Source organism: Mustela nigripes, chromosome 7 (genome assembly GCF_022355385.1).
Source record: "Mustela nigripes isolate SB6536 chromosome 7, MUSNIG.SB6536, whole genome shotgun sequence".
Taxonomy (NCBI): Eukaryota; Metazoa; Chordata; class Mammalia; order Carnivora; family Mustelidae; genus Mustela; species Mustela nigripes.
The window spans coordinates 18,223,902-18,236,667 of record NC_081563.1 but is presented as its reverse complement, the minus strand read 5'-3'; the positions used below and the strand labels follow the sequence as shown (position 1 = coordinate 18,236,667).

Genomic DNA, 12,766 nt, shown 5'->3' with positions numbered 1-12,766 from the left:
TGCCTGATTTGGACACCTTGGTTGATGACAGTGTCATTCACTAAGAGAGGAAGATCAGAAGGAGGGAATTGGAGTAAGAGTTACAATGAGTTTAATTTGGGGTGAGTTTCAGATTCCTAGGCAGCAGGTGGATACACCTCTGGCTATCCAGAAATATAGAGGGATCTCAGGCAGAGATCAGAGGCGGCCAGTTTAAGTGTCATCACTCTGTTGTGATGGTAATTGACATGAGTGTAGAGGATGACTGATGATGCAGTCCCCAAGAGACATGAACACTGGAGGTATTATTAGAGGAAGGGAAGTCTTAAAAGAAACAACGAGAGGTAGGAAAAAGCCAGGAGGGTAGTTTAGCAGGAGGGAATTTTGAGAAGAGTGGTCTGGGTCTGTATGTCAAATAAGATGGGACTAAAAAAAAATAATAATAATAACCATTAGATTAACAGTATCACAACTATTGTTAACCTGGAGGAAAACAGTACTAGTTGAGTGGAGTGGTGGGTGAAGAAGCCAGATTTTAGTGACCTGAACAAATTGGAAGGAAGAGGAAATGGTGAATATACAAAATTCTTTGAAGGAGCTTGGCTTTTGAAAGTTGGAAGGGAGAGAAAATGATAGTGAGGTGTATGGGTTGAGGGGAGGTTGTTCTATGTTTTGTTTTATGGTTTTTTGGTGTTTGTTTTTTTTTTAACTTGGCTGAAGCTTGAGCAAGTTCAAATAATGATAGAGAAGATCTGCAGAAAGGGAAAGGATTAATGATACTGGATTTACTAAAGTGCACAACTGTAAATATACAGCTCAAATGATTAGTGCACATGTGTGTATCTGTGAAACTACCACTCAGATCAACATATAGAACACAGAACACTTAGGAAGGCACCTCATGTCTCCCTGGCAGACCTCTCTATTCTGACTAGTGAATGCAGATGAGGAAGATCCTTGGTAAGGCTGGAAGGCTTGGAATCTAGAGCCCAGGAGGAGAGAATAGTGGAAGGACTAGATAACCTCTTAGAGATTAGAGGACTGAAAGAAAGGATGGGTGGGATTATTAAAAATGCATTTTGCTGAGTTAGAAGGTGAGCTCAGATCTGAGGGCTTCCCTATCCTTGGTAAGATAGGAGGCAAAATCTAATCAACTTAATGGATGAGGGTAGCAGAAGAGATTTGTTTGAAGGTGAAAAAGATGACAAATTCCACTGAGCCCTGGCAACATTTTCCATGACAACCTATTTTTCCAGTGTTCATATGTATTAATGCTGTTTTTGAAGTAATAATTTCCATCAACCTGTGAGAACTATATAAAAATTTCTAGTTTAATTCTCTGTGTAAATCTCTGTGTAATCAGAGCTATAAATAACAGATATGAAATTGGTTAAAATTGACCCCTGACAAAGCAAGCTTGGTCTAATTCTAAAGATGAAGTGAATGTTCCTTTTCTTTTTCTTCTTTTTTTTTTTTTCAGAGATTTTATTTATTGACAGATAGAGATCACAAGTAGGCAGAGAGGCAGGCAGAGAGAGAGAGAGGAGGAAGCAGGCTCCCTGCTGAGCAGAGAGCCCGATGTGGGGCATGATCCCAGCACCCTGGGATCATGACCCAAGCCAAAGGCAGAGACTTTAACCCACTGAGCCACCAAAGTGCCCCGAATGGGCCTTTTCTTCTTGGAATGGTAGAGAATATTAGGAAAAAGTATTAAAGAAAGGAGACTTTTAACAGTTTGTAGGAAAAGGAGGAAGTTAGTGTTCGAACGCCAGTATTCTTAACTGTCAGTGATCCGTGCTTTGAGACCAACATTTAAATCAGGTAAATTGCTGAGCATGCTACTTTAGGTTGCGTACTTCCTTGGGGTCTGTTATGTTCTTGTCTTTAGTTTTAGTGCTCTGGATTGGCTCTTTTAAAGTAGCCTTAAACTAGATCTACAGGATGATATTTTAGCAGGGGTTTCTTTTGTTCTGTTTCAGAACACCATTTTATAGTTACTACATAGCTGTGCCAGCTATTTTAGAACTAATGAGTGTGTTTAACAAGCAAGGTTGCAGGATACAAGATCAATATACAAGGACAAATGTTCATGGTTTTATTTGTAATAGCCAAAAGCTGGAAACCACTCAGATGTCCATCACTAGGTGTAAGCATTTAAACAAAAATTGTGGTACATCTATACAATGTAATATTACTCAGCAATTAAAGGGGGAAAAAAATGAAACTATAAACCACCTATGTGTGTTACCAGTTGAAAAATAGTATTCAGAACTCTTAGAGAGTTCAAGAAGACTGTCATAGGAACAGAAAAAACTAAGCAAAACAAAAATTAATGATTAACTATAGGATAATAACAAGTTTGCAAGAAAGTAAGACTAATTATCAGAATAGGGCATAATTCAGATGCGAAAATTTATTTACAGAATCATAATAATGTAAACATTAAATATAATTTAACCAAAAATTTTGAGATAGCAGTATCGATAGAATAAGAAGATGTAGTAGAAGACAGTTAAATGTTGATTTTCCATTATCAAAAGCCAATAGATAATGTCTAAAATTGAAACATTCAAGAAATAGTATAAATACGTTATTTAGAGGTAAAGAAGGTAATACAGAAGAAACCAATGAAAATGGCAAGTTACTATGAGGAGTGGAAATCAGGGCATAATGAGTGATAGGGTCTTCTATCATAAACCATGTGGAATGCTGTTTGTTTTTGTAAACTATTTTCATATTTAACTTGGATGGAATTAAAAATTAAATTTTAAAAAGGCACTTTGTCAGTCATTAGAGATAGTGAGTGACCTATTAATTTGTAGAAAATGGCATCGACTCTTTAGTTCAATGGACTTAATTCTGAAAATGAGGCTACTATACAGTAGTCTGCATTTTCTTCCTTTGTAAATCCGTGGCATTCTAACCATTGTTAACCCTTGTTTTTGTTTCCATAGGTTGATGAAAAAACCATAGGAGAACCTGGTTGGCTTTATGGTAGTTTTCAAGGAAATTTTGGCTGGTTTCCATGCAACTACGTAGAAAAAATGCCATCAGGTGAAAAATCTGTGTCTCCTAAGAAGGCCTTACTTCCCCCTACAGTATCTGTGTCTGCTACCTCAACTTCCTCTGAGTAAGTTTTTGCTAACAGTGGAGTTTATGCATTTTTTTGGTAATGTATAAATTCTTAATAGGTATTTGTGTCAGCCTGCTATGTAATCATAATCTAATCTGTGCTGGGCTTTCCAAGAGTCCCTTTTGTTCCAAATTTCATACTGGAATTTAATAAATAAAAATGTAGGACAGTACTTTGTTCATGAACTTTTTCCCCACAAATTGTGTTTAAACACAAAGTAAATTACATACAAGCTGATAAATTTGTAGTACTTCACTAGATTTTAAATGATTAACTGTACTTACATCGAAGTGTTGTATTTACAGATCACTTTCTTCAAATCAACCAGCATCAGTGACTGATTATCAAAATGTATCTTTTACAAACCTAACTGTTAATACGTCATGGCAGAAAAAGTCAGCTTTTACTCGTACTGTGTCCCCTGGATCTGTATCACCGATTCATGGACAGGTGTGTATTTTTAATTTTGTGTGCTTTATCCTTTTTTTTTCCTTTTTAAGATTTATTTATTTATTAGAGAGAGAGAGGGGAAGAGAGAGGGAGCACACACAAGTGGGGGAAGGAGCAGAGGGAGAGAAACTCAGACTCCGTGCTGAGCGCAGAGCCCAACGCGGGGTTCAGTCACACAACCTTGAGATCATGACCGGAGCCAAAACTAAGAGTCAGACACTCAACTGACAGAGCGTCCTGTGTTCTTTATTCTTTGACATTGCTTCTATTCACATAAAATAGAATGAAGATTTTTGTACAAAGGCATCATTTACTCTTTTAATCAGAGTTTGTAGCATTTGGTTTCTATTCTTACTGTCCAAGTGTGATGTAAAGAAATTATTACTTAGAAGTTTCCCAGTGATTCATTTTCATAGCATCCAGTTATTACTAGTTAAGGTTTCTAAGCTCAAAATGTCATTGTTACAAGTCTGATTATATTATTCTTAATTCATAGTTGCTGTAAGAAGTTTTTTGGGCTTGGGAGGTTTTGGTTTTTTGTTCTTAAAAAAGTTATTTGTGTGGGAACTATGTTATGTATATTTACCCTCTGATGTAGATGTGATCATTACATCTAACTGTTACCTCTAAATTACAGATCAAGCATTTTTACATGAACATTATTGAAAAGAAAGCACAGACTTCATCACAGTAGAGTCCAGAGATATGCCTTCTTTCAAAAAAATGTTTATTATGTGACCATTCGTTCCAGGCATCTCATTACATGCTAGAAATTTAATGGGAAAAGAAATCCCTGCTTTAAGAAGTCATAATCTAATGAGACAAAGAAATAAATAATTGTAGGGGCGCCTGGGTGGCTCAGTCAGTCAAGTGTCTGCCTTTGATTCAGGCCATGATTTCCAAGCCCTGGGAACAAGCCCTCCTTTGGGCTCCCTGCTCAATGGGGAGTCTGCTTCTTCCCTCTCCCTTTTACCCTCCTGCTTGCTTGTGGTCTCTCTCAACTGAATAAATAAATCTTTAAAATCTTTTTTAAAAAAGAAATAAATAATTATAAATTATGAGAAGTATTGTCATAAAGATACTCTGCAAAGTCTTGAGGTATATACAGCTGAGACAGATCTCATTCAGTCTGTGGAAATTGGAGCACGGTTCACAAAGAGCCAGGTTTTTGAGTGGGAAGGTGAAGATAAGCGAGATTTTAGCAAACAGAGAAGGAACATTATTCCTGTGAAAAAATAAGTTGGGGAAGATCAGTGAGGCATGTTAACACAAAGAGTTTGCAGGATGAGAATTATTTATGGTGTGGCCAGAGTACAGGATTCGTGGCGAAAGGGTCAGGAAGCACAGTTAGAGGTGGAGGTCTCTTTGTGAAATGTTTGGTACAGTGCCCAGCAGCTTGGCAGTGGGCAGCACCTGAAAGTTTCTAAGAGGTATATATTTTAACCTAACCCCACCAGAGTACAGGGGCCGGATGGGTGGAAGGAAGTGAAGGAAGGAGATTAAGGAGGAAGGGTGCTGCAGGAGCCGGGGAGGAGAGGATGGCGTGAGCCCGGGCCACAGGAGAGAAAACATGGAGAGGAAATGGATTTCCCTTCTATGTATCTTCAGGATCTTTAGCTCGAGTAACGGGAAGGAAGGTGATGGCATTGTCTTTGGTGGGCATCACAAGAGGAGTGGGTTCTGTGGGTTCCAAAAATGCATCCCACACCTGCAACTTAGGTATCTGGTTTAGAGACAATGTGGTGGGAAGGCCACATAAGCAGAGTCGGACTTACAAGACTGGAGCTCAGGAGATAAAGTTGTAATTAAGATACATATTTGAGGAAGCGACTCTGCCTTTGGGCTCGGGTCATGATCTTAGTGGGATCGAGTCCCACCTCCAGCTCCTTGCTCGGTGGGGAGCCTGCATCTCCCCTCTGCCTGCAACTCCTCCTGCTTGTGCTCTCTTTTTCTCTCTCTCTCTCTGACAAATAAGTAAATAAAATCTTTTTTTTTTTTTTAAAGATTTGAAAAGGTATAGACATAAATAAGATAATTTAGGGAAGTCATGTGGAAACAGGCAAGGAAAGGGCTTGGACCAAAGATGGAATCCATCAAGCACCAGAGAGTGAGTTTTCTGAAGGACAGGGGTGTAAGTGATGTCAGCACTGTTCAGACATCAGGGAAGATATGGGTTTGGAAGAAGCTTTTTGCACTTTGATGTTATCAGTGACCTTGTCAAGAAGAGGTTCAATAGAGTGGTGGGTGCAGAACCTAAATTAAAATGGATTGAGTTCCTGTCTTTAAGGAATTTAGAAGTAGAAACTAAGTAGAGAGGTGGAGAGATTAGCTATTTTAGAGGCACTTCATGATGTTACAAAATATTTTTGGAAAATGGAGGGTATAATAGAAGATTTAGGGCACAGGTAAAGAGATGAGCCTTATCAACAAAACACTCCTTCCTCCAAGAGGAGCAAGGAAAGGAGAATGAGTAAGAATACCAGGAGGAAGTTGGGGAACAAAAGCTAAGAAGTGGAGGGAGGAGAGCACAGCCCGTGTGTATTGGTTAGTGGCGCGACCTTTGGCCTATAGTGACTGCACGGAGGGAGTCAGGAACTAGAGGGTAGGAAGAGCTATAGTAGCTCTTTGCACTTGTTCCATGATGTCAGCTTGATGGATTTATGAAAACATTTCTTGAGTGTCCAGTGTTTCTCCTACAATCTAGTGTTCCTTTGTGCCAAGATGTTTCCTTGAATGGTAGGTGTTCAGTCTTTAACAAACAGAAGGCTATTCAAATGTTCCGTCATCTGTCATTTTAAATGGGTTGATAGATAAAGGTTATCTTAAGTCACCACCACACCAAACTTGTCTCTGTTTAAACAGTTAATAAGTTATATATTAGGAAAAAGAAGTCACGGTTACCTTTTCTTTTTCTTTTTCTTTTTTTTTTTAATTTTGTGGTTTTGTATTCACAGGGACAAGTTGTAGAAAACCTAAAGGCACAGGCCCTTTGTTCTTGGACTGCAAAGAAAGATAACCACTTGAACTTCTCAAAACATGATATTATTACTGTCTTGGAGCAGCAAGAAAATTGGTGGTTTGGGGAGGTACATGGAGGAAGAGGATGGTTTCCAAAATCTTATGTCAAAATCATCCCTGGGAGTGAAGTCAAGCGGGAAGAGTAAGCATTTTGTGTTTCCGTGAGATGTGGATGTTGGTGTTTTCCCTAGTGAGTCCACCGTAGAATGTAAAACATTTACGCTTGAGTTTGACCACCAGGAGGGCAATTTCTGGAGTGAAAAAAGTGTGTTTCAGATATTTATATCAGTTTTAGAACATCTTTTATTCTAGTTATTTCCGATTCCTAAAGTTTTCAAAGTGCTTAAAATTTGAGATCTGTTGTTTTCTTTGTGCTATCAGGTCAATTAGAGTTCTTTTTCATTTCCTTTGGAGCACTTCTTCCTTGTTTATTTTACATTGTCAGTTTTTAAATAAAGGTTTACTTTGCCAGAGTGGAGGGCTTGCAGTTTCTGGGCCTCCAGAATTCCTTGAAGATCACACCTCTCTAACTGCTCAGAAGAGACTGGGCTATAGTTACGCATTATCTTAACCATATCCCTTACTAGAGCATACGCTCCAGGAGGACAGGGTCCATGTCTTTTGTTTGTTTTTCAGTTTTTCCCTGCCTCGTGTCATCACGGTGCACACTAGCTTCTCAGTCATGTTAGCTCAGTGAATAAGCAGAGGAGTCAGTGAACGAACAGTCAGTTGAATCCATTTTCAGAGAACAGCAAGTGGACAAGGTCTCTGGCCTTTATTTCCCAGTGCAGAGGAGTCAGATCATCAGACATCTTTAAGATGCTTAAGAAATAAGTACTCTAATGTAGCAGTGGGGAGCTGTCTCTTGTGTTTTTCATGGAAATTGATCTAAATAGAAAAGTGATCTGATTGAACGAAAGAGATAGGTCTTTGGAAATCAAGAGGCTTGAGTTCGGATTCTGCTATTTTTTTTGTCAGGCTGTATAGAATTACCTACTTTGCAGTTTTCTAATTGATGAGATGAAAAAAGTAAATTAATCTTTAAAAACCTTCTCAGTGCTGAGACTCTTTGTAGGAATTTTTAGTTCAAATGCAGAAATTTACTCTTCAGACTGACATGGAATTTTAGACTTAAAATTCTGTAAGTGATAGCAATTCAGAGCTGACAGGTGCATATTGGCACTGAGCTGGGCCCTTGATAGGAATTATCTATTTAAACACCATAACATTTTATGGAGTAGAAGACATAAGTGCAAAGATAGTGAGTTTAAATGCTTTCCCCCGCTAACTTTTCATTCAGTTCCTGACCTTTTCTAGCATATAAGGCATACAACTTGAAAGCCTACAGTAATGGAGAGATCATGCCTTAAACAAGGCAGTCTGTTAAGCTGGGACCATGAGCTGTAGTAAGTTTCCATTCTGTTCCCTGAGAACTGCCTTACTGTATAATTTCCTCAAGGGTCCTGGGGAGCACTGGTACATCCTACAGATGTCCAGTTCTTAAGTACGACAGTCTTCCACATTTTTAAAGACAGTTTCTTGGGTTAAATTGGAAATTAAAAGCTTTACTGTTTCTGAAATATAAAAATAAAGTTCTGTGCTCAAAACAAATATTAAAATTAATATATTATGTTCTTCTTGTTTCTCCATATACCAAGCCAAGCCCCCTATGTGCTTTACTAAATTACTGTCCATTTACCAAAGCACTTATGTCTTTTAAATTCCTCTAGAAAGGCAAAGTAACTCACACTTTAAAAAAACTATTTATAAATCATGTTGAAATTACTTCATTAAAACATTTAGAGGTTTATAACTAGGCCCTTCTTAGTCCCCTAATGATTTTGTGTTATGAGAATATTTCTAGCCTGTGTACTGAGACAATATTTAAATTAATTTTAGAAAGCCCTAAAAGAAAGTACTGCAAACACCTGCTGATCGCCTTTCTTGGTTTTTGCTTGTTGGTGTCTTTGTTTCATTATTTTTTAAAATCGGTTTGTATATTTATTTGGCAGATCAGAAGCTTTGTATGCAGCTATAAACAAGAAACCTACCTCTGCGGCCTATACAGTTGGAGATGGTGAGTTTTTGGCAAGCTGTAAATTAAATGGGAGTCAGATTAGCTATTGACTCATTGTCTGAGTTCCCACAGTTGTTATTTGCCTTGTTTCCATGTCTTCGCTGTTAAAGTAGACTTAGAGGAACCTGCCCCTTAGCTATTTCATGTGAAGATTGAGACTATAGAAAACATATGGCACTTTTGGAAAATCGGTACTATAAAAATTCAGCATAGACTCAATAAGATCATAAATGAAAAATGTTACAGTGAGATAGCATGAAGGTTTTTGTTTTCCTGTTATTTTAGATATCCAGGTTAGGCAATTTTAATACATTTACTTACAAACTGCATTTTAATTACAGTGTATCATATAAGTCATTAAGTAGGATTTGAAATCAAGGTGTACTTTATCATAATTATTACAAAGAAATTTTTTTCTATAGCCCTTTGGGCTGACTAATAATTTATTTTTTTATTTCAATGTACTAAAAAATGAAAGATTATCCACCCTAAGTTTCTGACATTTATTTAACACTTACATAGCTTTATAAATGAATGATGTACGTCCCCTGTAAAATTAGTTGAATAGTAGAAGTACATTTTATGTTTACATCACTGCTCAAGAAGATTAGCTTAATGATAAATTAAACCATTTATTCAGTATCTACTACGTTAAAGTTTCTGTGCTAAAGCCTGAAAAATACAAGGATGAATAAAACACAGTTTCCCAAGTCCTCACAGTAGACTGGGGAGTATAGGCATACCACTGTAAGAAATTATGTAATGAGTACATAGAACTGAATTTTGAATAGGACCTATGAATCCACGGACAAGGCAGTTTTGGATCATCTTAAGCAAGGAGTAGAATTTCGCATAGTGACAAGGGAAGAGAAAGCTCTTGTGGACGGAGGGAAAGTTAAGAGTCAGGGCATGGCTGTGAAAGATTAGAGAGCTCAGATCACCAGCCAGATTGGACCCATACATAGGTTCACTGTGGAATGAGTTTGTGAAGTGAGTCTAGGAAGGGAGGAAGGAGTGTTTGGGGGAGACCTTGCTAATTGCAGCATACCTAAACCTTGCAGGCATTTTTGGTTTTGTTAAATCACCCAGTAATACTGGGAACATGAATAGTAAGTAGGGTGTAGATGGTGTTCCTAGTCATTTCTAGTTTATGATGTACATATGAAATTCCATGTTGACAAATAAAATTAACTGGAAACTAAGAAAGACTTCTACAACCAGGTCATTGACTGTTTATTCTAAATAGCAGTAATGACAGGGATGGAAACCAAAGCCAATATATTTTCCCAAAGAAGTCAGTATGTATTGAGCATCTACTCTGTGCCAAGCATTGTGCTAGGAGCCGGGTCACTGTGGTAGAACTTGGCTACTGGTACGGATGTCAATATTGGGCATTTCCATAACGATATATAAAAGAATTAGAGAGAAAAAAACTTAGCATATTAAATGATATTTTGTGTAAGGAAATTGAAAAAATACTTTCATATCTTAACTCTGTAGAGGTACTTCTACCTATTTGTGTTTTTGGATTCTCTGTGATTAAGACGGTGGTGATGATGCTACAGTAGGGAAAAGAAGAAACCCTGTGATAAAGCTTTATGTTAAATAATCTTTTTCTCAAAATTATTAAATAATTGCCTCATTCTTTTTTCTACTTTAATATCTTTTCACATTTGGTTTCCTTAACTTACAAGGTCTTTTTTAGTTAATTTACACAAGGTTTGGAGATTAACATAATCTTTTGCTTTCTATACTCTTAAAACCAAAATTCGTTTCTTTTTGTTTTGTTTCCTACAGAGTATATTGCACTTTATTCATATTCGAGTGTAGAACCTGGAGATTTGACTTTCATTGAAGGTGAAGAAATACTGGTGACCCAGAAAGACGGAGAGTGGTGGACAGGAAGCATTGGAGATAGAACTGGAATTTTTCCATCAAATTATGTCAAGCCAAAAGATCAAGAGGTGAAGTTATTTTGATATAGAAACAAAATTATTCCATTCTTGTGTATTGAGATTCATACTGAAAACAGAGACCCATGTATAGACAAGCTTTGGTTGTAAGGACACCACTGAAAGTGGCACCAGTTAAATAAGAGGGACAGGATTTCATGAAATTTCTAAGAGTAGGAGCCAAAGGTAGAGCTGGGCGTCATGGTTACTGAAGCTAGGAAGGAGTCCCAGATCCCAGGGATCACCTTCAAGGAGTTTGTAAATCTTTGCAGCCCTGGTGTTAATGTGACTCATCCTACGCTCAGTTCCTGCCTCTTTTCATCCTACCACTAGTGCCGTACAATACAGCGGTTCTCAAACTCTTTGATTTGAGGAACTTTTTACATTCTTAAAAATTACTGGGGGGACGCCTGGATGGCTCAGTTGGTTAAGCAGCTGCCTTCGGCTCAGGTCATGATCCCAGCGTCCTGGGATCGAGTCCCACATCGGGCTCCTTGCTCCGCAGGGAGCCTGCTTCTCCCTCTGCCTCTGCCTTCCACTCTGTCTGCCTGTGCTCGCTCTCACTCTCTCTCTCTCTCTGACAAATAAATAAATAAAATCTTAAAAAAAAAAAATTACTGGGGATTTTAGGAGCACCTGGGTACCTCAGTCAGTTGAGCAACTGACTCTTGATTTCACCTCAAGTCATGATCTCAGCAGGGTCTTGAGATCCAGCCCTGCGTCTGTCAGCCTCTGCGCTCAGCGGGGAGCCTGCGTGAGATTCCTTCCCCTCCCACTCCCACTCTCTCTTAAATAAATAAATAAATAAATCTTTAAAAAAAATTATTGGGCACTCTAAAGAGTTTTTAAAACTGTATGGGTGGGGGATGTCTGGGTCGCTCATTTGGTTAAGCATCTGCCTTCGGCTGAGGTCATGATCCCTGGGTCCTGGGATGGAACCCCACGTTGGGCTCCCTGCTCGTTGGGGAGCCTGCTTCTACGTCTCCCTCTGCCACTCCCCACTTTCTCTCTCTTCTCTCTCTAATAAATAAATAAAATCTTTTATTAAATGTATTTTAAAAATACATATATAGGTTAAAATACACATATATATGGGTTACACATAGTTCTGTTTTCCATATTAGAAATTAAAACCGTAGAATTTTAAAAATACTTATTTTAAAGTAACAAAAGTAGGGATGCCTGGATGGCTCAGTCTGTTAAAGTGTCTTCCTTTTGCACGGGTCATGATCCCAAGTCCCACGTTGGGGGTGGGACAGAGTCCTTGCTCAGCGGGAAGACCGCCTCTCCCTCTGCCTACCACTCCTCCTGCCTATGCTCACTCCCTCTGAAAAATAAACAGTCTTTTAAAAAATAAAGTAACAAAAGTAAATCCATTATATGGTAATATAAATAACTTGGTTCTTATGAAAAACAAAGAAGAAAGTTTGTTAGAAAGAGTAGCATCGTTTTGTATTTTTGCAAAGCTCTTTAATGTCTGGCTTACCTTGAAGACAGCTAGATTCTTCACTGTTTCCGTATTCAGTCTGTGGTGACACATTTTTTTGGTTGACACGTGAAGAAAATTCAACCTCACACAGATATGGGAGAAAACAGGAGGATTTATTAACATTTTCTGGTGCCTGTGGTTATGCTTTGATATTACTATACCAAAACTTAGTAAGTGTTAAATTGTTATAGGTTAGTTACACATGAATCTAAAGCCATGTCAGTGAACATTTCTTACTGTTACATGAAAATTCACCACTCTGTTTTGACATTGAATGGATTTTTTAATCCATGCATTGGTCATTTGGTAAAGATGGAATCCCTGAGTTATGCAAATATTCCTTGTATTGCCACATTTCATTATACAATATCAAAAAATTTCATTTGTTTATATCACCATAGATCTCATGGGAAAATCTTCATATACTTTGAAACTGTCAAACTCATGGTGGTAGATGCAAGTTTTCCAAAATTTCAATTTTCTCTTGAAATCTTGAATTGGATCATTGGCCACAAGTCCCGTCAGCTGTATTCCTTGATGTGACAGACATACTTTATCTTGGAGAAAACGTCTGCTAAATCCCGAGTCTGAAGAGTTTGTCTTTAGTTGTTCTTTCAAGTAAAAACGTCCCGTGAAAACCCCAGTTCATCTCACAGTTGAATAACACA

The 12,766-nt window shown here is 38.0% G+C and overlaps 1 protein-coding gene across 7 annotated transcripts in view; it reads left to right on the top strand.

Moving 5' to 3' along the window:
- Positions 1 to 12,766, top strand: part of ITSN2 (intersectin 2) — a 140,491-nt gene that overhangs the window by 80,840 nt on the left and 46,885 nt on the right. For all 7 annotated transcript variants that reach the window (XM_059405234.1, XM_059405233.1, XM_059405240.1 and 4 more), the window contains 5 exons: positions 2,934 to 3,109; positions 3,418 to 3,562; positions 6,517 to 6,722; positions 8,593 to 8,657; positions 10,455 to 10,621. In XM_059405234.1, coding sequence (XP_059261217.1) covers positions 2,934 to 3,109; positions 3,418 to 3,562; positions 6,517 to 6,722; positions 8,593 to 8,657; positions 10,455 to 10,621 — 759 coding nt within the window. The remainder of the gene's footprint in view (positions 1 to 2,933; positions 3,110 to 3,417; positions 3,563 to 6,516; positions 6,723 to 8,592; positions 8,658 to 10,454; positions 10,622 to 12,766) is intronic.